The 26,288-nt window shown below is 50.8% G+C and overlaps 1 protein-coding gene across 8 annotated transcripts in view; it reads right to left on the bottom strand.

Moving 5' to 3' along the window:
* NTRK3 (neurotrophic receptor tyrosine kinase 3) overlaps nucleotides 1-26,288 on the bottom strand; it is a 551,343-nt gene that overhangs the window by 68,216 nt on the left and 456,839 nt on the right. For all 8 annotated transcript variants that reach the window (XR_007153153.1, XM_047863605.1, XM_047863604.1 and 5 more), the window contains one exon: nucleotides 4,235-4,365. Coding sequence is in view for 7 of the 8 variants with exons in the window: in XM_047863605.1 (XP_047719561.1) it covers nucleotides 4,235-4,365 (131 nt within the window). In the remaining variant the exon portion in view is untranslated. The remainder of the gene's footprint in view (nucleotides 1-4,234; nucleotides 4,366-26,288) is intronic.

Here is a 26,288-nt window from a genome sequence, read left to right as displayed (position 1 = left end):
CCAGTGCAAACTAACTGAAACTGGAAATCATGATTGCCCCAAACAAAAACAAAACAACTCTCCAAACTAAAGGGAACTCAAGAGCTGGCGTTCAGACAAACTGGAAGAAAGAGATTATTGGATCCAAATGATTAAAACCGTCAATAACCACAACATGAATTTCCTGCAGATAAAATTAATTTCATAGGAATAGGCTGATAGCGATGTTAAAACAAGTAAATGCTCAAAGAGAGTGAAGAAATAATTATTTCAAAAAAAAAAAAAAAACCAAGAAGGTATGCCACCAAAAGAGGGAGAAATAAAATTCAGATAACAACAAAACCGTGAACCAATTAGGTATCTCGGAAGTCGATTATGTGGTTCATTGAAGTTAAAACAAAAGCCTCCACAGACAGGACAAGCGCTACACTAGATTAAACCACAAGAATTCATGACTTGGAGCAATGGGGAGACTCCCCCGGGACAGAGCATGGAGAGACACGGGGAACCAGGAAAAGCAGTGACGAGGGGCTCATCCCCTCATCTGGGAAGGAGAAGGCCTGCCTGGATCTGAGGTGGCCCCACCATTGATTCACTGCGGGTCCTTGGGCGAACTGCTTGACCTCTCTCTGTGTGCCTCAGTGTCCACTTCTGTGAAATGGGGATAGCGGCGATGCTTAATGCTTCTGGAGGCCGTGAGAACAAACCTTCACCCACAGACATTACTAAGAGCAGGGCCCAGCATATCGTGAGCACCATAATCAGCATTCTCTGTGAGATGCTGCTGTCATCACTCTGCACATGCCCTCCTCTTCTTCCGGAAACTTCCCTTCCGGGCTCTACTGTGCTAGAATTCAGAGATGTGAGCTACAGAGGCCTGTGCGTCCCCTCTCCTCTTTCATCCCCAGGGTCTCATTCAGTGCCAGGCACATAGTAAGTGTTCAATAAATATTTATGGCATGAATAAATGGGGCATATTTTTAGGAATACGATCAATCTTTGAAAGAAAAGTCTTTTATAGCACACTGAATTATTACAAAACTAATACCAGTGTTTCCTCGATGTAAGGAAAAAATTAAATATTGCCAACACCCCCAGAAGGGCTCCCACTGCATGCCCCGCCCCTCCAGTATTCCTTCTCTCACCCCAAAGGTGACCACTACACTGACTTATGCAGTCCACGGTCTTGGCTTTTGTAAAATACTTGCGACTATCTAAATATAAATACCTTACCACTAGAGTTCAGTTTTACTTGTTTTTTAAACTGGAAATAAGTGGAATTATATATATATATAGAGAGAGAGAGAGAAAGAGATATCTATATATCTAGATGATACATAGCTAGCTAGATGATACATAGATAGATAGATAGATAGATAGATAGATAGACAAATAGGTGGGTGGATGGATGGATAGATAGATAGATAGATAGATAGATAGATAGATAATGGGTACAGGTCTAGAAGTAGCAGTGCTAGGTCACACAGTATGCTAATGTTCTAGAATACCAAACTTTTTCAAAATGATCATACTGCTGCGCCTTCCCACTAGCACTTGGTATCGTCACCACTATGTTGTCATTCTGCTTGGTGTTCACTGGTATCTCAATATGGCCAACTTGCATTTTTCTGACGATTAATTAGGTTGGACACCTTTCTCATGTTCTTATCAGCTATTGGCTATCAGAAGAGACTCTTTGAGGTCTTTTGAACAAATGTATTCTCTGTCAAGTGACTATTTAAAAGAGGTACCACCTATTTAAAAATATAAACCACATATTATCAGTCTTACACTACCCTTATGCACAAATTACGCTCTGTCTTGCCCTGCTCTCCTTCTTTCTTGGGTCTTCTTTTGTCTCCCCAGCAGACTACAGGCATCTTCAGAACAGAGGCTGTGATGTCTGCTCCGTCTCCCCTATGGCAACCACCGGGCAAAAGATTCTTGCCAACTGATTTAAAACCACAATTTGGGGAAAACCTAACCTTGGGTTATACTCAGATGTGTTCTCTGAAAGTCCACAATTACCCTGCACCAATATGAGAACAGCCTCAAGAGGAAGGAGCCTGCACAAAGCAGTAAAATCTAAAGAGGATGAGAAACAGGAAACACCATTTCTCGACCGTTCTCTAGAGTAAATGAGTGTCTTCTCCAGGGGCTGGAGTCTGGGTGGATCCCCTGGGCTGCAAATGTTGTAAAATCCTGGGGCACTCGTCTCCTCCACATTCCCAGACCCAAGGAGAGAAGAAAACCATCTTAAAAAGATGAACACAGAAACACATTTTCTGCATTATCCAATCCGGGTACTGTCCTTTAATGCCTGACCACTCAGTGAGGAACATTTCCCAAGGTTTGGGGCCATCATTTCATTTCCTGCTCAAAGCACAAAAATGTCCATTTCATTTACCAGTCCCCAGACGGATATTGGAATGCCCAGTGGATTAGTGTCTCCCGATAAATTAAAAGTTTCAGAGCAGTGCAGAATCCTTGTTTGGAGACAAAATTAGAAATCTTTCCACTCCCCTGGTCCAAGCTGTTTAAAGACTTTCTTGCTTATCTGACCATCCTGCGTCTATGGAGGTACACTGAACAAGTTTATTCTCAGGCAGTCTAGCAATAATAATGATTAGCCTTCACAGAAAATATACTCTAGTTCCTTATTTATTTTCCAGATCCTTGGTCAGCAGACAATGCCTACTTTTGTAAAATATACATATATTTTTTCTAATAGATGTGTGTGTGTGTGGGGGGGGGGGGGGAGAGAGAGAGAGAGCAGTCGTAACGGGTAGCATATGGCCCTCAAAGCCTAAGATATTTATTATCTGGCCCTTTTAGAGAAAAGGTTCAGACCCCCTATTCTAGCTGGTCAGTGTAAGCTTGGAAGGCCATATGTCATGTGTCTAAGCACATTCAATAAGACCAACATTGAGAATGATGGTGATAATAAAAACCAGTAGCAAGTACTCTTTATTGAGCATTTACTATGTCCCAAACAATGGATGAACAATTTTACATGTTGTGTGATTTCATCACCAATGCTTTTAAGGAAGGATATTGTATTTCCCATTGTACAGATAAAGAAACTGAGGGCTGGAGATGTTAAGTGTCTTGTGTGAGGTTGCACAGCTAATCAGTGGCAGGGTGGGGTCTCCCTCAGGCTCTCTGACTCCCCCGCTATCCCTGGGGGCTGCAGAGCATCTGTGGAGGCCATCTGCCCTCCGTGGACAGGCAACATGCAGACACACAAGACTGTGAATATACAGACCCCAAAGTCACAGAAGCATGGAACTGTCATTGTGAGTGGTTTGGTTGGAGCCCTCAGTGCTAAGGGTGGGACCCTTTTGAGGTCCCAGTGAGAGTCCTCATGGGGGGGCGGTATCTCTTGTTCTCAGCCCAGGACACCAGGCAGAATTCACCCTCCTCTCAGAGGACTTCCTGTGGCACCCATGGAGGTCAGTCCACGCTCCAGAGCAGGGTTCCTGACACCTACTTGGCCCTTGTCCGTACAAATCATGTTCAAAGATTTGTTTAGCACTGATTTATAGGAGAAGCTGTTCTCTGCAGGCTGAGTGTGGGGGTGGGGAACTGGTGGTAAGTCTTCTCTACCACCCCACACAATTCAGCTCCTGCACTGCTGGCTCAGCAAGACAAAAGTCCTGTGGTTCCTGGGTCCATCTAAGTACCTGCCAGGAGGCAGTTACCCTCGGGGGTCTGAACCCGGATCACATGCGTGGGGGTATAAGAAATTTTTCCGGGTTCACTCACTAGTCTCCCTGTGCTTAGTTAGTAGCTGGTCCTTCCCCACTCTTCTCCTTCTATTCCCAGTGACGTCTGCTGCCCTTGACCAGGGGCTCCCAGATTCTCCTTCAGCCGCCCACCCTTCACTCAATTCTATTCCTGAGAAACGTCAAGTGACTCTCCAGGAACGGACGACACATCCTGTTGAGGTCTCTGAGGAGGGAGGAGGGCCAGCTGGGGACAAGGATGGGGACCCAGGCCCTTTCACAGGCTAACGTGCTCCTCTAGCTGCACCTCAGGCACAGCCCCCTTAGGTGCCGTAGTTCTTGACTTCCAAAGTCAGAGGAAGTCGGTGTGGATCCAACGGAAATCTCGCTGCCCTTAGAGCAAGGGCCCCTGATTACAATGGATGAAGAATGCCCCTTCACACCAGGAATGGAGCGAGACTCTCCCGCCTGCTCCCCGGCCCCCAGCACCCCCTCTTCCTTCCTGGGGCCCGCAGACCTCTGGGATTTACCTTCACGGCCACGAGCATCTTGTCCTTGGTCGGGCTGAGGTTGTAGCACTCGGCCAGGAAGACCTTGCCAAAGGCTCCCTCGCCCAGTTCCCGCTTCAACACGATGTCCCTCCTCTTAATGTGCTGCACGTCTGTAGGAGGGGGACAGAGGGGAGAGCAGCTGATCAGTCCTAGGCACCTGTCCTCATGACAGCAGGGGGTTCTACTTCTGGGTCCACAGCCAGGGAGAGGCAGACGCGGCCAGGAACCCCAACTCGGGCATGACAACGGGCATCATGTTGTGGTTTCAGTCTGACGCAGAACCAAATCTCACCTCTGTCCCTGACCCACCCCAAACCTGTCTAACAGCTGCCTCAGCTGGAAAACAGAATCAACAGTAGCTAAAGCACAGGATTCTGGTATAACTAGCTAGTGTGTGTGTGTGTGTGTGTGTGTGTGTGTGTGTGTGTGTGATATACACACATATAGATCAGTCTCAACAGCTACTCTCATGTCACAGGAATCCCCTGAGCATAGTGCACATTCTGATTCAGTCAGTAGCTCTGAGAATCTGCACTTCTAACAAACCCTCAGGTAACCTGTGTGCTGTGGGCCCTTGGACCGCACTTGGAATCGTGAGGTCTCTGGGGTGTTCAAAATCAGGTTTGAATCCTGACTCCACCTCCTTGCTCGTTTTTTGGGCTTGAGGAAGTTATTTCATCCCAGTGCCTCGATGTCCTCATCTATAAAATGGGATTAACACCAATACCTTTCTTGTTGAAGTCTTGTAAAGATATGAGATAATCCATTTGAAGAGTTTGGCCTGGCACCTGGGACAATGTGTGTGTGTGTGTGTGTGTGTGTGTGTGTGTGTGTGTGCACGCACACACATGCACACACATGATTCTTGTTATCCAAGAATGGCTGTGACAATCCTAGCACGGTGCCTGGTTTGTGATAGAGATGACTCTGTGGCAGCTAAAATTATCTGGGGGAAGCCTTTACTTGACAAATCCCTCTCCTCTGGAAGACCAATGAGATCATGAAAGCCAAGTCCAGAGACTGTCCCAGAACCACGGTCCAGGCAGAGAACAGCCGTGACCCCCTCCACTAATTCAGCAGGCTAAGTCCATCTGCCAGGAGAAAGCAGAGATATCGCCTCAGCCGTCCCATCTACTTGGAAAGAATGCTACGAAGGAATAGAACGAGCAGGGGGCTAGTGACGTAAGGCACAAGCCAGAGGTTCGCTCACTGACCTTCCCCTTAACTGTGCAACAGGCAGAAACCCACTAAACATCTGTATTAACACTAAAAAGAGCATTGCAGAGCCAGGAAAGAGGATTGTCTCCAATGACCTTGTCACAAACTGAAAACCGAAGACAGAGGACTACGGCAGACTGTCCCCATGAGCGAGGACACATGTGACAGGAACAGACGAGGGTGGCTGCAAGGCTTTGCTTAGTGTTTTGGTTGGCTTGGGAATTCCTTTCAGAATAGACTATACAAACCTCTTTGTTTTTGTTTTTGTTTTGTTTTTTCCTATCAGAATTCTTGGTCTCCCCACGGTGTCCCAGATGACCCGCGGATCTGTGGGAGGAAGCATTTACAGAGCATTTTTCTCTCCTCCCCCGCAAGACAGAGCTGCAGGCTCCCAGCGGCTGGTGGTCGCTCCTCACGGGCCACGTGACTGCCAGGTGGCTGCCGTGCTCTGCAGGGCTTTGCCCCAGTCTTCGCAACAAGGGAATTAAAAATTGGTTCCCTTCTTTACACCCTCTGTTGCTATTTCTTAGCCTCTGAGGAGTGGTATTTGTCGGCCTTGAAGGGGAAGGCTAAAGAGTCTCCCACTGAGACAAAATGGGAGGTCAGGACCTGTCTCGGGGGAGGCCATCTGCTCATCACGGCATAATCATTCCCGGGTGACTAGTGATGACGCACGGGGTCCTGCAAGGTGAGCATCCTGGCGTGGCCGCAGAGCGGAAATGGGCTGGGAAGGCAGCTTTATAAGGCCACGTCTGCACTTCTGAACATCGCAAGGACTGGTAAGGAATGAGAGGTCAGGGGCACCTGGATCGAGACCTGGATCCTCCACACAGTATGGGCTTGGGGGCCTCACAAAGCATCTTAGGACTCAGTTTCCTTATCTATAAAATGGGTGTGGGACGATAACACAAGTTCTACTTACCTACTACACGAGCCATTGCATATGAAGGTTTGTAATTCCTTAAGTCTTCTTAAGTGTTGCATCATTATGGACATTATTTTACAAGCAGGAGAAACAAGGGACAAGTCAGGAGTCCCCAGCTGACGGCTGAGACGGGACTAGAATCCAGAGCATCAGGACAGGCCAGAGTAGCCAAACCACTAGGGACAAGCTCCCTTTGGCCCCAGACCCCACCCCAGGCCCCAGCCTCCCTCGGCACTGTAAGAGGGCAGTGTTGTTCTCAAACCTGAGCTGCCACAGAATTATCTAGAAGGCTCGTTAGAGCAAATGGCTGGGTCCTTCTCCCAGAGATTCCCATTTGCTAGTCTAGGTCGGGGCCTAAGAATTTGCCTTTCTAGTAAGTTCTGGAGTAATGCTGACGTTGCTGGTCCAGGCACCCCACTTCGAGAACCACTGGAACAGGAGGGCATGGGAAGGGGAGGAATTGGCCAGCTCTTAACAGACAGTCGTGTGTCCACAAATGCTGTATCCGTTTTTCACCATCCGAAAGCCTGCAAGCCTGGACTTACCAGAGGCCCTCCTCCCCGCCGAGCTGTGCAGCCTGGGCTGCATCAAAGTCCCTCTCGGGGCCTCAACTACTCATGCATGTGATGGTGATCATGCCTCTCTCGCCTCCTTATGTTCCTGACACACCCCCATAAAGGCAAAGCTAACAGTATATAAATCTCTGGGTCCCTTGGTCCAGCTCTGGGCTGGGCCACCTCACCAGCCCTGCGAGCTCTCCTCACTCACGGTAGCTGGGAGCAGGATGAAAACGGAAGGACGGGGGAGCTCCACAGAGAGCGGGCTCTGGTGTTCAGCTTCCGAGTCTCAGAGCCCACTCCCTCCTCTCCCTCCCTCGGCAGCAAGAATCACAGGCCCTGAAAGGTTCGGGCAAGTCAGGTGGAGGCGGCAAAGAGGGGACCGTTTCTCAACTCTCCCTCCACATCCCAGGACTTGACAGTGTGGCAGCAGCTATGGAGCCCCAACCACGGGAGGGGGCAGCGTTAACAGCCGTGAGCCTTGCACAGTCATGGGGGGGGGCAGGGGGGAAGGTAAGCACGTTACTGCAAGCACGAAGCAGAAGCCTCCCACGGACCCAAGTGTCTTCCCCAAATCTGCAAACAGATCTTTTCCAAAGACTTGGAAACACCCAGTGGCTCAGAATAAAACAGGCCTGGCTCACTCTAGTTGTCTTCAGGGAGAAGTATTTTGAGAGTAATACCTGAGCTTTGTCCACAAAGGGGGAGGGGAGATGTAGAAAGGGCAACGGGAGGAATGGAAAATAAAAACAGATTCCATTCCACCACAAATCCTCCCCCAGGAGAGAACACCCTCCCCCCCCTCCCCACCACCAGCCATGGTGGTAAGAAGTTCCACAAGACACCTGGAGGCTTCCGCAGAGAGAGGCTGGGTTTGGGCCAAATGCATAAGGCAAATCACTTCCGCGTGGACAGCCCCATGAGCCAACAAGACTCAAGACTCCACAACACCATCCGAGCAGCTGCCCCCCACCCCACACCTAAGTTGGAAGAAGTAGGGCAAAGGGAAGTTAATCAATGGCCAATCCTACTCTTTGGTCAAATTCAATTCTGATGATAAGCACCGGAGACAAGGGCTATTGTGCCCCATTCACGGATGGGAAAATGGAAGCAGGGGCAGCTTCTTAAAGTTCACAAGGCCAGAGAGTGGCCAAGGAAGGACTCCCTCCTTCATACGGCTCCCCAGCTCACGTTCCGTCCACGCCTTTCTTCCATCCTACCCTACTTCATGGCCACCAAGATCATCCGGTCCACAGAACGTCGCCCCTCCACCTTCCCTTCTTCCAACCCTATCCAACTCCTCTTACCCTGCTCGTCCTGGACTCTATCACCCAAGGCAAAAGGAAGGTGCACCTTCCCAGAGGCTCGGGGGAGGAGGGGTGGGACGGGAAGAGTGTGGGAGGAGAGGGCGCTGCTCAGGCCCTGGGGATGGCTGGAGTGAGCCATTCCCATTTCTGACGTCCTCGTGTCTGTTTGGGCCCCTTTTTGTGCTTATTTTTAGCTCACACAGTGCTGCTCAGAGCTGCCTCTGGTGAAGCCATTTGACCCGCATGCCAAAAAGTGATGGATTCTCCTAGGAGGAGAGGGCATCAATCTCCTTTTACTGCCTGGCTGGCTGGCCCAGCAGAGTCTGGGTCACAAGGCTCAGACACTGGGACACTGGCAGGGGAGGAGGAGGGAGAGGGACGCACAGCCCAGGCCGTGGGAACACCTCCCACTCTCTAGCAAGGAGGGGCTGCTACAGAGAGAGCCAGGGGGCCGGTGCCCGGTAGGAGGGGTCTTCGAGAGATGTCGCGGGCTCCTGGAACTTTCTGGCCTGACTCTTCCCTAGCTCCTTTCTTCAACAGAGCCCCCACTTGGGGTCTGCCAAAGGAAGCCATCCGTAGGGTTTCTCGTTCCCGCCGGACAACTGGTTCATCAGACAGAACAGAATGAGGGTTTCTGGGTTTCGGTTACTGCTCCATGAATTTTCCTCTGCAGTGAGGACCAAGATATTTATACCATATGGATGGGCCTCCCTGCTGTGAGGTCTTCCAGATCTGGAGTGAGCTTGACCTAGGGCGAGATCACGAACCCAAGCAGGTCACAGCCACCTCGGTAGAGAAGGTCTCGGAGCCCGTACAGTTCAGTGGGCAGACTGTGGTTACCCCCTCATCCTCGCCATGTTCCCCTGGGGGAGGTGCCTCACCCAGTGCCTTCTGTGACCTACACAGGTCCACCGAACAGACAGACATGGCCAGAGATGTAGGTGACCACTGTCAGCCCCACATTCTGGGGAAACAGGGATGTGCCAGGCATACACATTACTCAGCGCTGCCAACCAGGGACGAAGAGGAGGCATAAAACCCCCCAAAATGGTGTGGCTGAAAAACCGAGGACTTGGAAAAAGAGAGGGGTCTGTATTTGAACACTGACCCTGCCACTCACTGGGCTGCATCCACCCTCAGGCTCTCGTTCCTTATCTGTAGAATGGGTAGGTGACTTACCCACTCGGCAGAGTTCTCAGGAGGACAGGTTTAAACTTTCTGGATAAGAGAGGTAATTGGAGCGATCTGAAACACGATGGGCATTTAACGCAAGTGTGTTCCTTCCTTTCTACAGGATTTTCGTTTTACCTGAGAGCTCAGTCTACTGTAAACAAAACAGTGACTTGGAAAGAAACCTGAAGAGGGGTCAAGATATTCTCCTGAAAGAAAATGGCTGAGGCTGCTCCTGGGTGGGGGGTGGGGGGTGGGGGGGGCCCTCAGCACTGACTCAGGGGGCCGGTGGCAGCCTGTCTGAGCCTGCCACCACCATGTCCAACCTCCTCCCTCTTCAGAGTCCAAAATAGTTTGTGGGAGGAGGTTGGTCAGACAATGGAATAAAGACATCGAAGGTAGAGACAGCCACCTAGTAAAGATTACTATTGATCAGTAGGGGAAAAAACCCCAGATTTCCCAGGGTCGGTGGTTATAAATAATTGTGGTCCTGACTCTGCTGTATGTCAAGCAGCAAAGTCACGCCCAAAGGCTGGCATGCTCCCTCAGTCAGACCCAGAATGTTTTAGCAGAAGTCCACTGGCCACCTCGGTGCTTTGGCTAATGATTGTTCTAGGAGGGCGTGCGCCCAGGCAGCACCCAGACCGTCCTCCCCTGAAGGCTGTTTCCTAAGGGACTCAGAAGCAGGCCGTCCCAGCAGCCCGAAGGGACTTTAGCCCTTAGCTAAAGCCTGATGGGTTCTCCTGACCACCCTGTCTTCCCTTCTCACCTGACCCGTTGTCATACCCGGTTCCTAACTTTCTCCCATCAACTCTGTCTCACTCTGTGCTTGTCTCTTAGCTTATGGTGTTACCCCTGGCTCCCTTACTAATAATAAAAATAAGTTCCGTCAATAGAGCACTCACCCCGAGCCAGGCACCATGCAGTGTGCAACGTGTGGTCTTGCCTTCACAGCTGTCTTAAACACAACGTGCTGCTGAAGTTCAAGGTGATAAAGCAATGCGCTCAAGGTCACCCAGCTGGTAGAGGTGGCCCATCAGACTCTAGAGTCCAGTGCCACCCTGCTCCCCGTCACTCGTGACAGCCCCCTCACCTCTGTCACTTGTACCCTCGTGGAAGGCGCTGCTTTCTGAACCGGCAACTGTGATTGGTGGAAACCAATCCCATCCCTAAGGACAGACACAGAATCATTTCCAGTGGAACCTGTTCTCGCCACCCTCGGCTGTCACCCTCCGAACTCAACACGGGCAGCAAGACGGCCTCCGGAGATGAGGTTGGCATCAGAAGGCAGAAACCCAAGGCCCCCTCACAGACGAACAGAGGGGCTCGACAGCCTTGGGGCTCTCACATTACAAGGTAAGTCCTGAGGGCGCCTGTGTGGTGAAGGAGGAGGGAGATTCTTGGCAGGCAAGGGGGGAAGAGGGAACAAGAGAGGAATGAAGAATCTCTGAGAATTTGCACTCGCCGGACCCCAGGGTCTCAGGCTGCCAAAAATGCTCAGAAGAAAACATCAATTCAATACCACACATTTAATTGCACATGAAATGGAATGTCTTTAAATGGAAGAATAACATTCCCGGAGCTCCAACGGTGGGTGTTTGAAGTGGCAGGAGGGAGACGGAGGGTCAGCTCTGAAATCTCGGAGGGGGAAGGAGACTGCCGAGAGAGGGCAGGACGCCTGCTTTCGCTAGAGGTAGGAATTTCTGCCTGCCAGTCCAGACCCGTCCTCTCCGCTTCTCACGGCCCCACTGGCTGCATGTGGCCTCACGCCGCCGGGCGGCGGGGCAAGAGGAACGAATTTCCCCTTTGGTCTTGCTTAAGAGCATAGCCAGGGAAGCGTGCACCCCAGCCAGAGGCAGACCCTGTGCGCCAGCCGCAGCTGACCCGGCCAGTCCTCCGCCTGGACGGAAAAGCGCAGCGGGGCTGACCCATCCCAGTAAGCCACTCTTGCGAAGCAATCCCCAGATGACTGACGGGCTAGGAAAACAAGAGGGCCTCCTGAGTTCGTGTCAAGGATCGGTCTAAGAGAAGACGTTTCAAAGGCTGGAGAGCCGGCCCAAGGAAAGCTGTAGAATTTTTCTTGGAGGTCTAGAATTTAGCATCTGCCTCTGGCTACTCCGCAAACGTGGGTGGGGGGTGGGGGGTGGGTAACAGTGATATGGAAAAGGACTGTCTGCTGCTGTTGCTGCCCTGGGATGAGGCTGACCGGACTGCGAGAACCTGAGGTTTCTGCTGGCCAGTCCGCGTCCCATCCTACGGCTCATCTAGCCGGACGGGGGCTCCCCTGGCCAGCGCGAGGGCTCGGCAAAGGGTGCTGGCAGGTGTTCAAGTCAAAGAGCAACGAGGTGTGTTGTCAAAGTCGGTATGCTGAGCCCAGCAGTGGGCACAGTGCACAGCAGGTGCTCACTAAATATCTGATGAATGCACGAATGCACGAGAACTCCCTTGGAAGCATTGCCGGGGACTCCGGCGAGGAGAACACCGCAAAGAGGGAGGAAGAAAGGAAGCAGAGGGAGCAGTAAAAAGAAAGGAGAGATGAGTGAGAACGGGAGAGGATCCAGGAAGTTGCAAAGAGCAGCCTTATTTATGTCCTGGCTCCACGATCGGCCCCGGGAACCAGGACCACATGGCACCAGGACCGCGTGGAGCCCCACATGCCTACCCTCCCTCTGGGCGCTCCGTCTAAGCAGCGTGGCTCTGCGGTCTCATGTGAGGAAGCTCAGGGTAGGCCGGGGCTCCCCTCGGGGGCACGTGCGCGCCCCGAGGCTGGAGGTAGGGGGCTAGGACGCTGAGACGCCGTGTTCCCACCAAGATGAATAAATAAATAAGACACCCTGCTGTTTCTGGAAGCGGCAGAGGGAGAGGATCAGCAGAGGACTGTCTGTTCTGGGGTGATTTCCAGCTCACGTTTCCTGACACAAGCAGTTCAGGAGACAGCGGGAGGAAAGTTCAGATGTGTCCCTGCCCGCAGGTGCTGCCCCTGGAGCTGCACCCACGAGCTCAGGTGTTTACTGACACCCGGGGGCCCCTGCCATGCGCCTCCCCAGCCAAGTCTGCCTTGTGTGCCCACTGGCCTCGTCTACGTGTCGCGCTGGTCCATCCCATGGTGAGAGGACCCCTCTGGCTCTCATTAAGCACTGACTGCCCGAGAGTAAAGAGCAAAGGAGCTCCCCGAGGAAAGCATCTGGAATTGAGCAGCTAGGTGCTGAAAGATGAAACTCAGGCTCCAACTGGAAATCTGTCCCTCCAGCAACTTGCCTGGCGCCCATCCTCTCCCCTTCCTCTGGCCTGGATCTTTCCTTTGCAACCTGACGGTGACAAACTCTCACTCAAAATGCCCATACGAGGGGCTCGGTCTGCATCTCAGTCTCCCCAGAGACCCTCCTCCGCCAGCAGCTGCCCAGGGATGCTGCTTTGGCTTCTCAGCCTGGGCATCTAACTCTGTCCCCCAAGTCCATCTTGTGGCATTGCGGCTTTTCACCGGCAAACAAATTGTTCAAGCTTGTACCTTCCCGGTCTGCAGCTCTAGGCCAAGACACAGACTACAGGGCACTGCGGAGCCTTGAGGTGGGCCAGAGGACCAGCCACCCACTCACAGAACACGCCGTCGGCCTCGAAGACGACCAGCTCCCTTATATCCAAGAGGAAGCCGAACCCGTTCACGCAGGGGTGGGGAGGAACGGGCGTTATAAGATTTGTGTAGGCAGAGGCAACGATACATCCAAATATACAGAAACGAGCACAAAAAGAAGAAAGGACAGAAGGGGGCCCTCTTATAAGTAAGCAGTAACAGCAAGGTGAATGAGGCAGGAGTGGGTATGAATTCACGTTCAACAACACATTTTTGGAGGCAGCAGTTGGCAATTTTCTAAGCCCGTCTCAAAGCTTCACCGTTTTCATGAGTGAAATTAAGAAAATACCCCGCTCGGGGCGCCTGGGTGGCTCAGTCAGTTGAGCGTCCGACCTCAGCCCAGGTCGTGATCACAAGTTCGAGCCCCGCATCGGGCTCGGTGCTGACAGCTCAGATCCTGGAGCCTGCTTCGGATTCTGTGTCTCCCCCGCTCTCTGCCCCTCCCCTGCTCGTGCTGTCTCTCCTCCCGCTCTCAAAATACATAAAAACATTAAAACAAATTTTTAAAAATACCCCACTCAATGAATTGTCATGAGGGTTCATAGCATACTGTGTGTATAGTGATGTGTCCAAAGTGTGTTAAATATACTAATGACTGTAAAGTTTCACAAGGGAGCATGCCAGCTCTTTCCTCCCACTCACCCCCTCCTCAAACGCTCCATGATCTCTGAGTACTTACTCTTTCCAATCCTTAATTTCCTCACCTGTAAAACCGAAATAATTTTTAAAAAGTGCCAATTGCATGGCATTGTTGTATCTGCAAATGACACAGAGGTGTTAACGCTTAGAACAATGCAGACGCACAAAGTAGGTGCTCAAATCGCATTAGCCCAGAGCATCAATGCCTTCGGGGTAGTCTTGGGTATGCCACTGAGAACTCGGAGAACCTGAGAACCTGGCCCAAATCCCCAGGCTTTTTCTTCCTAAATTCCCTACGTAGATGCATAAAATAGGTCCGACAGATGGATGGATTGCTCACTCACTGTCCTCTGAGCTCCCGTCATGGATTCACGCCCGAGCGTCTTTACCCACACCGTACCTCCAGCTGGGTACTCTTTTCCAGCTCCCACCAGGAGAAGTCAGCCCGTGCCCCCCAGGCAACTCCAATCCCACCCGCTCCATCAGATCTCCTCCCAGTCTTCCTCGAGATCCTACCATCCCCTCAGCCTGTCTGTGCCTGGTGCAGAAACAGGTGTCTTGGGGCCCCCCTCTGCTTGCTCTGCTTTTTCCCCCAAGTAAACTCAACTCACCCCAGGCAGCTCACAGAAAACAAGCTGAGCACATGCTTGCTACCTCACTGGAGAGAGCGAATGACCTTAGCAAAGGCCAGTAGGGGATTTTTACATAATATACGTGGGGTATCTTGAGACACAGGGCCCTGGGTTATTTGTGGGCACAGGGCCCAGCCCTTAGATCTCCCACATTCACCAGCTGCACAAGGTTGCTGCTGTCCCGTGGCCTGCAGAGGTGTGTGTGCTCTCATTCTTCCCCTGAGCAACGGACTCAGTGAAGATCTCAGTTTAGGCAACCCTAGGAAGTGAACAGGTCTCCCAGTGAGGCCATGGGGCCCCATCTTAGGGCCCTGTGGGAGGCCTTTCTTTACAAAGGTTCAACTTTAATTCTGCTTAAAGCAGGAGGCAGGAGAGCTCAGTCTGAGAGAAGGTGAGTGCGGTTCCCAAGGGAAGGGAAGGCAGGACACCCAGGCCTTGGGAATTCAGAAACGCATCTTCCCTTCTGGGGCCCTCAGGGTCTTTCAAGAAATAGCTTTCCTCAATGCAGGGCTTAGTTGGAACTCAGGACATAGTTGGAACCGTCTAGGTCATACCTATGCCCTCTTTGAGAGGACTTCCACGCCTGGGGGCGCGGGATGCAGGAGATGCCTCCCAGTGGCTCTGGTCACCCTGCTTCCTGTCTGCTCCGAGGGGTTGTGGTGACAAACCTCACCTGCTCATCCCCACATCCGCCCCTGCCCAAGGGGTCGACAGCTCCCTCGGTGCTCCCTGCTCAGCTCAGCCTCCTTCCTTGCCCCCTCAACAGAGTGCTCCTTGCTGCCGGCTCACCACCAGGCCACCCCGTTATTCCTGGCCAGACTCTCCTTCACCTGACCACACCTGTTCTGCCAGACTGTTGCAGAGCCCCGAAGCTCACCTCCACGGACGGCAGAGGCTGTCAGGGACCTGGGGAGTCAGCGGCTGGGCTCCTTTCCAAGGGGATGTTCCCATTTCCAGCCCCCACTCCCAGAGCTGAGGTATCTGCCAGGCGCCTCCCCCTCTCCAAGCCTCCCGCTCAGGTCCTCACTGTCTTCAGCCTTGTATCTGACGGGTTCAAGGTCAGAGGCCAGAGCCCACGGGTCCCCGCCACGCAGGCCCTTGGCGTGGGTAGCCCGTGCTCAGAGCAGCCAGCAGATTCGTTCCGCACGGCCTCCACACTCCCGGATCCGAGCCTCCCCTGTCGCAGCCCGTTCGCTCTGCCAGGTGTTTTCCCCACCACATCCTCTGAGCTGACTTCCAAGAGTTCCCCCACACCAGATGTTAAACGCACTGGCCGGTGGCTTCCTGGCCTGTCTCCTGAACCCCGCCCCCCCCACGCCCCGTAATTCCACAAAAAAACAAAAACAAAAACAACACAAACAAACAAAAAACGACAGAGAAAAAGTTGGAACTGGTGGAATGCTTGGTACCACCTGACCGCTGGAATCCCTCCACGGGCTCGGTGGCTAAGGTGAGGTCCATCCAAGTTCCACACATTTTAAGCTGCTTCTGGGGCACCCGTAAAGTCATCAGCAACACTTATATGGTGCCTTGGATCAGAAGAGCATTCTTTCTAGTTCTTTTTGGCGCCAAAAGAAATAGAGTCACATAGACATTTGGGCTTTGGATGGTATCTTACCGGTCCTTCGGAAGATCCCAGAAATTGGGGGTCAAGTGGCTCTTAGGACCAACGTCAGTGGAAAATTTGGAGATGTCACTGAACATCATTAGATCTGTGTTGCTGACAAGTGGCCAGCTGTCATGGTTAGATCTGGGCACTCTTGGGTAGTCCCCAAAACACCAACATGGGGGCTCAAGGGCACGAACCTCAGGAATCCACGTAAGACAGACTCAGGAGCCTGGCTAGCAGCCATGTTCCCGTTGCCTGCGGGTGGACCTCAGCTCCCTCTTCCCACTGGCCTCGGGGACTCCTCCCCTTTCATTTTTCAAAAGAGACTCTTGTTCGGTGTGGTCACATCTACACACCCTCTGTCCCCTGTGCTCATCATTACCACAGACCGCGGTGATCTTCCTCTCCTGATGCTTACCTGCCCCGTTCTCCACTCGCTCTCCGAAAACAAGCCCTTCCAACCCCCTTGCCTGCCTGTCCCTTGTGCCCATGTGGGTCACTGACCTTCATCCCTGGCCTGCTTTTAGCTGCTTTCTGCAGGTTCCTCTGTTCCTGCCCGACTTTTTCCAATACATGTACTTTGTTTTTCTCTGAAACAGATCTTCACTGCAGGCTCCCCAGGCAGGCGTGAAGGGCTCCTTGAAACCCCCTCCCCCCATCCCCACAGCACAAAGCACAAGCAGGGCCCACAGGCCAGGCTGCCATCCCTCTCCTGACAGCTCTTGGGAGACGCCAGTCCTGGAGCACGGTCCCTTTACACAGCCCCTCCTGGACCCACAGACTGAAGCCAGAGGAACTGAGTCAGACAAGCCATTTCCCACACCAGCTCTTTACCCTACAAACTGGCCCCCTTTCCTCTGAGTCTCTTCTCTGGGAATTTGCCCTTTTTTTTTTTTTTTTTTTACTTTCAGCACAGAAAATGCAGAAGCTGAATGACCAGGCAGTATGGCCCGGTCCTGCAAATGTGCCTTGTGACAATTACACATGGGTGCCATCCTGTACAACGTTTCCATATCTATGAGATGTGAGATCAAACATATGGGAATCTCCAGTTACTCTGGGTCATGACTTAGGCAGAATGAATGAGGAAATCCAAGTTATAAAATCAGGAAGGAATTAAGTATTTGGATCGAAGAGCAGTCATGGAAAAAAAAAATGTTATCTGCAATGGAGCAAAACCACTTGACAAATGTCTCATGGAAACGAGGAGACCCCCAAAAAGGTCTCTGGCAGACCAGAGTTTGGTAAATGGAATTTGCTGGGTAGTGCTCACGATTACTGATTTAACACGTGAAAAGTCATGGCATGCTGTCCCGCTGGTGTGCGGCCTCTTCTGTTGTACGTTGGCGGATGTTCGAAAGAAACCGATTAATAACTAAAACCATCTATAAGTGTATTCGTAAGCTCCTGACAGCCACCGTTATTTCAGGGGGTCTGAATTGTTTTATAAGCGCTTCTACTTCTCAAGCACAATTCCTTGGCCACAGGTTTCCCGGGAATGTGGCAAGAAAAATGAACCACGAGATGATACAGTTTTCTGGCCCTGTGGGCAATGGAAGAACAGGGGGTGACGAGACGCTTCTGACGCCATGACGGATGAAGGCCTCAGAGGTGGCGTTACTGCAGCTCTGCTACCGACTGACTGGCTGTGTGACACTGGGCATCTTACTGAACCTCTCTGAGATGACGTCTCTTCTGAGTGTGATCCCCCTCAGATACTGTAAGCGAATGAGATGGACAGTGGAAGGCATCCAGCAAGCGCTGAGACTACGATTCATCTCTTTCTTTTCTAAGTCTATTTATTTATTTTGAGAGAGAGCGCGTGCACACGTGAGCGAGCGTGGGAGGGGCAGAGAGAGAGGGAGAGAGAGAATCTGAAGCAGGCTCCACACTCAGCACGGAGCCCGACGTGGGGCTTGAACCCGTGAACTGTGAGATCATGACCTGAGCTGAAACCAAGAGTTGGATGCTTAACTGACTAAGCCACCCAGGTGTCCCCGACGATTCATTTCTACTCTCTTCCCCAAGACTGTTCAGTTTGGGCTGCGTCACAAACGTTAACGCACCTTGGCATTGGTGCACTCAGAGACAAGCATACATTCGAAGGTCTTCCCTCCTCTAAAAACACACCTGTTGCATCTGTCCACCTGAAACAGGGATTTGTCTGCAGAAACCCCTGCCTGTCACTTTCGGCTACAGAAAACTCTGATCGCTCCAGGCTATAGGCCTTCAAATGGGCCATTCGCTTGGCTTACGGAGGCTGTTTGTTATCTGCTGTCTACTACAGAGGGTCAGGAGACCTGGGGACATGGCGAGGCACAGGGAAGCTGGAGGGCAACACATGATAAGCTCACGGTAGGTGGAAGTCACTTGGAGTAGCTTTTATGTTGGCGTATGAAGTCGTAGGAGTGGCTGAAAGTACACGGGCAAGTGAGCGCTCTGTGCCTGGGTCCTGGCTAAGACGGGCATGGAGAGAGCCGGAAAACGTCCCCCCGTGCCGAGCCCGGTAAGAAACCCATGCTCCAGACCTACCTGGCAGGTGCAGCCCACCCCAGCCCCTGCCCCGTGGTGAAGCTGGGCAGATAAAAGGCCAGTTCTACAAAAGCTGTCATTTTGACAGTGATGGAAACTGGAGCCCCCCACTTCCTTGCCGAGGGGTCACGTAATTCACCCATTCTGCACCGTATTCAACAAACGTGCATTGAGTTACAGCGTGTGTCAGGAACCCGGCTCTGTGCTGGGGGCGCCGCGGGGAATGAGACACTCTTTGGGGGCTCAGTGGTCCAGCGTGGAAGGCAGGTGAGTCACCAGTAAGTCCAATTCAGTGCAATGAGCCCCACGGGGAAGCAGGGAGAGGACATCTGGGGCCCTGGAAGGTGAATCTAACTGGGTCTAGAGGAGTCGAGGAGACCGCTGTGGGGGAAAGCGATAACTCTCTCTGAGCCCCAATCTCTTCACGTATGAATGTGAAAATCTACGTTAAAATGACTTTCACGCAAGAGTCAGATGGAAAACGTTCTAGTTCTGTCGCCCGTCAACAATAGCAATAAAAATGCGTGTGTCAAGTCACTGCAGGTGCTAGTAAAGCGCGAGGCTCTATGTTTTGGTGGAGGGAAGGGGAGGTAGTCTGGGGGAAAGCCTCCCAGGAGAGCTGGCCTCGCTCTGACCACCACACCTCAACGCTCTGGTTGTGCCTAGAAATCTCCTGTCCCTGAGGCATAGTGGTGGGTTTTATGGCTTCCTTAACCAAACTGGCTCTGGCCAACACTGCTGGACACAACCTATGGAACCAGACTACCTGGGATCAGATTCAGTCTATGTCAATCATTTTGTTCTCTGGCCTTGGGAAAGTTACTTAACTCTCCGGCTGTTCGTTTCTTCCTCTGTTAAAAATAAAATAAAATAAAATAAAATAAAATAAAATAAAATAAAATAAAATAAAATAAAATAAAATAAAATAAGGACAGAATAATCACAATGCCTGCCTCATAGAGGTGGGTTGAGTATAGAGGTGCCTGGCTGGTTCAGTTGGTTAAGCGTCCAACTTCAGCTCAGGTCACGATCTTGAGGTTCGTGGGTTCGAGCCCCGCGTCGGGCTGTGCGCTGTCAGCTTGGGGACTGTTTGGATCCTCTGCCCCTCCCCTGCTCGCTCACTCTCTCAAAAAGAAACATTAAAAAAACAAGAAGCGTGTTGAGTGTAAGTGTCTCAGTATGTGTACATTACAGTACCTAAATCAGGCGAGCGTCATTAAGTGTCACTGTCACCGCCATCTTCATCATCATCATCGAGATCTCCATCACCCTGGTGACCACAGTCCCACAGAGCAAGCATTTCAACTGGCGGCACCCTCCCTGTGGGAGGTTGTATGACGTCATTAAGAGGTTGGGCTTGACTCAAACCCAGGCTCCGTTGCCACTAGCTGTGTTACCGTTTTGAGCCTTGATTACCTCATCTGTGAAATGGGCTGATAGGAGCACTTCTACCATGGTATTGTTGTAAGATTTAATGAGACCACGTATGGAAAGCAGGCTCGAGCAAAAGGAGCTCTCAGCACATGGTAGTGGCTATGTCACCACTGGGTTAGCTCAGAGGAAGTAAACGTTCACATCGAATCTAAATGCAGTCACTCTATCCTTTCAGGAGGACTGACACACTTCACGTGAGTGAAAAATAAATCTTCTTACTGCTTCCTTTGCCTCTCAGACACCATGAAAGAAGACGTAGACGTCGGAAGCTCGTACTAGTTCTCCAGCCTGCTGGAGACCGGACCGGAAGTAGATGGCCTATCACCTAGCGGAGCACATGAATTCATCTCCGTAAATGCAGAAACAGGCCCCACGTCGAGCAAGGAAGTAATGACATTGCTCTGGACACTGAAGCGTGGTGACTGGATTTCCCTGGGAGGACACCTCGAGAGAGAAGGAAGGGGAGCCTGGTAGCATGGGTGTGGCCTGTCGGCAGGGTGGCTGGAGGACTTGTCAGAACAGAAACGTCTAAGATTCAGTATTTCCTGCTTTGTGTTGCTATCACACAATATCAAAACTATCGCAAAAGCCACTCTCTGCACACAAAGTTCACGTATGCGTGATGTTCTGAGCATAAAACATTTAACAAAAGGCATGTTTCACATATTGGGGATGAAGATTCAGATCAGTGATCCATGCAGATCTTGTAATGTCACCCAACCTGGTAAAAGCAGGGATTCTGACGTTTTCACAAGAAGGGCAAGACAATCTCAGCCTCCCCATCCCCAGACATCCTTGGACACACGGTGGGGGAGGGGAATGAATGTGTGGGGTGGGGCTCGAAGGATGCTCAGCTGTCATCTGGCTTGTGAAGTCATCCTCATTGTCCAAATCTCTCCCCACCCTCTCTGCTTGGTCTTTCACGTGTCGCACGGCCGAAAGAGAAATCATGCTTTTCACCCCAGCACCTGCCCTTTTCAGGGCCTTCCTGTGTATAAATGGCACTCCTTTTCACTCCGTGACACAAGCCCCCCAAGCCACCAGTTTTCCTTGATGGCTCTCTCCCGCATGCCACCAATGGCCATCAATAAATCCTGTCGACTGCAGCCGCCAAACATGTCTTAAATCTGTCCCCATCCCCTTCTTCCCATCCTGACACCTTCACCCTCATCCAAGCCACGATGGCCTCTCATCCAGGTGATGGGCCCCTATCTGAGCTTCCATTCTCCCCCCGCCCCTCACTCCTGTCCCAAATCCCCCACTCTGGAACACGGTCAGCCGGCCAGGGTCACCTTTAATAAAAAGCAAAGAAGGAAACTTCATATCCCTCCCCTACATCAAATCTGAGTTTAGAATGAAAAGCAAGCTTGCTCTATCATTGCTTATGGGATCTGATCCTGCCTACCCCTGATCTCATCACCAGCCCTCCTCCTGCACCCACCCACCCCTCCACTGTCCTCTCCTGCCCTTCCTTCTCACCTCACACATTTCAAGCTAGATGACACTTTAGAGCCTGACAGCAGCCACTACTTGTCCCCGAGTGCCCACTCTGTAGCCATTCAACTGAAAGGGGTCACTTCTATCCCAGGACGTTGTTTTAATTTTCATGCATAGCACAGCAGGGCTGCCATTGGAAAATGGTCTTACCGACTCATTTATCTATCTGCTTATCATCTGGGCTCCCCAGTGGAAAACCAGCTGTGCAAAAGCTAAGACTCCTTGGGGTCTCCATCAATACTGTTGTACCCCAGTAGCTCAACACCTATTAGTTGAATAGATCAGTGGGTGCCTTGGTGGGTTTTATCATCGTTATTACCTAGGCTCCTGTGACCCTGAAAACACTGAGGGAGGACTGGAGATAGAGTACCAGGCAAGGTGGCGGCAGCTTCAGCAGAACCAAATTCTGAAACCCAGGCAGATGTGCTAGTTATTAAACCAGGGCAGGGCCAGCAGGAAGGAAATCACAGCTCTGAGTTGCATAGATCCCATCGGCACACTCAAGAACGTCAACATTATTGAACATCAGAACCTCGAGTTCTCCACCTCTCCTGAAATCCAACTCAACCTGAGACTCTACACTCAGGCTCAGGCTCGATCACAGCATTAACCCATTAAACCACAGACGCCAATGAAAAGGGCCATTTCTTCAACTGGAAAGCCCCCAACTACATTGCAGTTAGGTGGGCCCCATGAACCTCTTCAAGGGTAACAGCTAGGAAGAGGCAAGGTGTGGGACTCGCTCAATCTCTGGGACACCTGAAGGAGGGATCGTTGTATGGGGTCACGTCAAGCTCCCGGGAGGGTGGGAAAGGATGAAGGATGTCGTCTGCTGCGTTTCCCTGGCTGCATCCTTCTAGGCAAAGTGAGGAGCAGACCCAAAATTTGGCTTTGATGCAGGCAAAGTCAAAAGGGCAGAGAAATTGAGATCAGCCAAAACTCACTGCAGTGAAAACAGGTAGTGTTTGCCCCCCTTATGAATTAAAGTTCATCAATATCTGGGTCCCCTTCCCAACAAGAGTGACCCAGAACTTCCTTCCAAGGGGACAACAGAAAAACTACCCCCGCTATAAACCAACTCAGTCCTGAATGCCTTTGTTCTCTACCTCGCTAAGGAAATAGAAATTCCCTCAATTGCCTCTCCTCAGTTTTACTTCCTTCATTTTTAGCTTTCCCTCTGGTCTTAGATGGAGTTCTTTTTTCCAAGGTTAATCCCTCTACCCAAGCTTTTGTCCTCAGCTTTTTCCATCTACTTTTTGAATATTGCCCAACTAGTACTTACCTCTGTTTGGTACTTTAAGTCTCTCCTTCCTGCTGAGCTCTCATCTACAGGATAAGGTTCCTCTTATCCTAATAAAAAGCATCCCCCCACATTAATGGAAAGCACTTAGGGACCCTATCTCTTCCCCCTGGAAATTTCTCCCGTGTTCCCCTTCATTACCAGACTCACGGGTAGTTCACTACTCGTGCTGTCTACCATTCTTCATCTGCTTACTCATTTCTCAAGGTTTTGCACCCTTATCACCTCACCCTGAGACCCACCCGTCACAATTTCACAGCGATCTCCTGATGCCCAAATCAAACGGCTTTTTCTTAGTCCTCACTCGATGCCGGTGAACCTCAAAAGCCCTTCACAGTCTGACCAAAGCTTATCTGAGCTCCCTCACCCTTAGCCATCTTGCTAAGAACGAAGAGGGTGATCACTTATCCTGCCAGATACGGCTCCGCACAGGATTCTGCAATTCCAGGGAGCCCAAACACACACATATTGATCACAAGGTCATGTACGACTGCGTCGTGCACAGCCACCTCTCCATGAAGCTGCAACTACACGTGAATCATCTTTGCAACCCTGATGCGCAGCCCCACCCTTTGCGTGAAGTTTCCATCAGTAAATAATCGCGCTCATTAAATCACTGAACATCATTAAGGGAGTGTGTGTCACTGAGGCATAAGAAACCTCAGGTGGCTGTATGGGCACACTTCCAGAGAAACTGAAAGCGCTCTTTGCTGGGAGATCTTTAAAAAGGAAAGGAGTATTTAATTAATGCCTTTGCGAGTAACTTTGGAAAAATGAACAACTATTTATCAAGCACCCACCGTGCCGGGCTCCGAAGCATTAACAGTCTGCACACTGGCATGCCAGCTGTAGCGGGAACTGAGGAAGGGGAGGGAGAAGTTAGGTGGGCGGGAGCAGAGCATGTTCGAAGCGGCTGCAAGGCAGGGCCGCTTCCTGGCTGGGCACCGTGGTGCCCCGAGGGCCCCTGCTTCCGGAGCTGGGGCGAGTCCTGCCAAGGGCATGGCTGGACAGAATGAGCGATGAAAGGCCACTGGCCTCCCTCTGGCCTGGCCATCAACAGCTAACGCCTGCTCCAACTGCCCGCAACTGCTTCTTTGCAATCCCATCGCGGGGAGGGAGCTTGGAAGTCTCTCCGAATTCCTTCCCATCCTGTACTTCCTTGATTCCCAGCTACCCTGGCTTCCGGGAGGATGCCAGAGAGCCTCATATGGTGGGCCACACATGCCTGAGCGGGCATCCAGGGCTGGCATCCACTGTCCCTCCTTCAGCCTGGCAGATAGAAAGGACCAACACCCAGGGATCCTGGAATACACATGGCATCTTGGCAGCCACCTCTGACAGATGACCAATGAACAGCTTGCCTGGGCTGTAGGAAGTGACACAAACCTAATTGCACTTGTTGGTTCGACTTCAATGCTCCTCCCAAGCTCAGTTTTTTTTTCCCCTTCCCTGTTGCTACCAGATCTCGATCCTTAATAACCACCCCCTTACGCTCGTCTGTGCCCCCACATATTTGTATTTCTTCTGTATCATCTGCTGTGCTGTCCATGGACCTTCTCTGCCCCTAGGACCTCATCTCCAGCAGACAAGAGCCCAGGAACTCAGAAGGGAGGGCAAATTTCTCCTACTTGTCAGTTTCTGTCCCATGCCCACCCCTGCAAGGACACTAAGGACCCTTTTAGAAAAAGAGGAGATGGCATGTTGGAAGCCCAGCATGGGCTTTGCTGTCACCACTGAGAGCTGCAAGAGCGAAAACATACCTACCGTTTGAGCAAAAAGGCTGCAGATTTGGATAATCTTATGATCAATCTCCACCCCTCCGTATTTCCTGTTGCTATTTCCTTGAATTTGCTCCAACGCGTTGACTTCTCTCCAGTTTGGGCCCCTCCTCTGCCTAGTGCCCAGATCAACGGGTTGGCTGGAAATGCCTCGCTCTGAACTGTCTGTGGCCTTTTTACAGCCGCTTTCAATCTCTACTGTCATGTCCCACTCAGTGTGTTCCCAGGAGGCCTCCTGCTTAAAGGCCAGGGCAGGAGGTCAGGATACATGGGTACTGCCTCCCAACCCTCACCCTGACCTTGAGAAAGTCAAAGTGCCACGCTTGGTTAGCCATCTGTACGACATATGAGATTAGAAGCTTCACTCAGAATCCCATTAACATTTCTGAACTGTGCAGCTCAGAACCCCAGCCCTAAAAGTTGGTAAGGCTCTGACCAGAAGAGCATTTTGGGGAAGAACACGATGGGAGTGTGGGCAGCACTCAGAAGTCACCTGGGAAAAGGTAATGACCAATGACCCCTGTGTTCATTAAATTTGCATCCTGGGATTTTAAGCCATCATGTTTCAGAAAGAGATGGCTTTTCCTATGTCAACTCTCTGTTACAAGAAGACAGCTGTCTGGAAAGATCATTTGCTGGGTACCGGCTGGGTATTTACATACCCAGGGGTATCTGCCATGGGCCACAAGGCAGTGATGCTGTGACGCACAGTGCCCTGCTGGGGGGCTGCCTTCACCCTTCCCCTCGTTCAGCCTCGCTACCAAAAGTTCTGAAACACACGCTCTCTTATTCACTAAGAACTGAATAAATAAAACAGAAGAATCCTAGCTTCCAAATATCGGGGATAAATGAAATAAATACGGCATATCCACAAAGTGAAACATTATCCAGCCATTAAAAATCCTGCTATGACCCACTATTTATTGAGGTTGCGGGGCACCCCATTCTCATATATTACTACTGACAGTACACATATGGGCTGCATATACAAATCAGATGGATCCAATAGCCTATTGGGATTATTTGGTCCTGTATTAATATTATATTTAGGTTCAAGGCATCGCAGTTAGTTGTAAGAGAAAATACTGCGAAGAAATTAAGTCAATTTGATACACCGATACAATGGAATAGTATTTATTTCTAGAAAAAGAATAAGGTTTCCTTCAAGCAACTGGCAGGGGGAAACCAAAAAGCGTAGAATGATATGTATGATATACTGCAAATATGGAGGAAAAACAAGAACATATTTCATAGTTGTTTACAGATGGTTATTCATACATAATTGATAATGACACTCAGCGGTTACCTACGTGGTGATAGTGGTAATAGGAAGAGTCTACAGATGAGGGACAGACATAGGAAGGGGAATTCTCACCATTAGATAGACCGATAGGTACTGATACACATATTGACATAAAGATGTAGATTAAAATTTATATATATAAACTTTATTGAGGTATTAATTGCCTCAATATTGTTAAGATACATGTATTTTAAAAAATTTTTTTAACATTTATTCATTTTTGAGAGACAGGGACAAGAGCGGGAGAGGGGCAGAGAGAGACGGAGGGAGACACAGAATCCGAAGCAGGGTCCAGGCTCTGAGCTGTCAGCACAAAGCCTAACGTGGGGCTCGAACTCACGAACCACAAGATCATGACCTGAGCCGAAGTTGGACACTTAACTGACTGAGCCACCCAGGTGCTCCCAAGATATATGTATTGTTTACCTCAATATTATTGATATATATATACATATATATATATATATCTTCATCAATCATATATTGATACATATGTTATTA

This window comes from Prionailurus viverrinus, chromosome B3, assembly GCF_022837055.1.
Source record: "Prionailurus viverrinus isolate Anna chromosome B3, UM_Priviv_1.0, whole genome shotgun sequence".
NCBI lineage: Eukaryota > Metazoa > Chordata > Mammalia > Carnivora > Felidae > Prionailurus > Prionailurus viverrinus.
The sequence above is the reverse complement of the archived record's forward strand: the minus strand, read 5'-3'. Positions and strand labels throughout refer to the sequence as shown.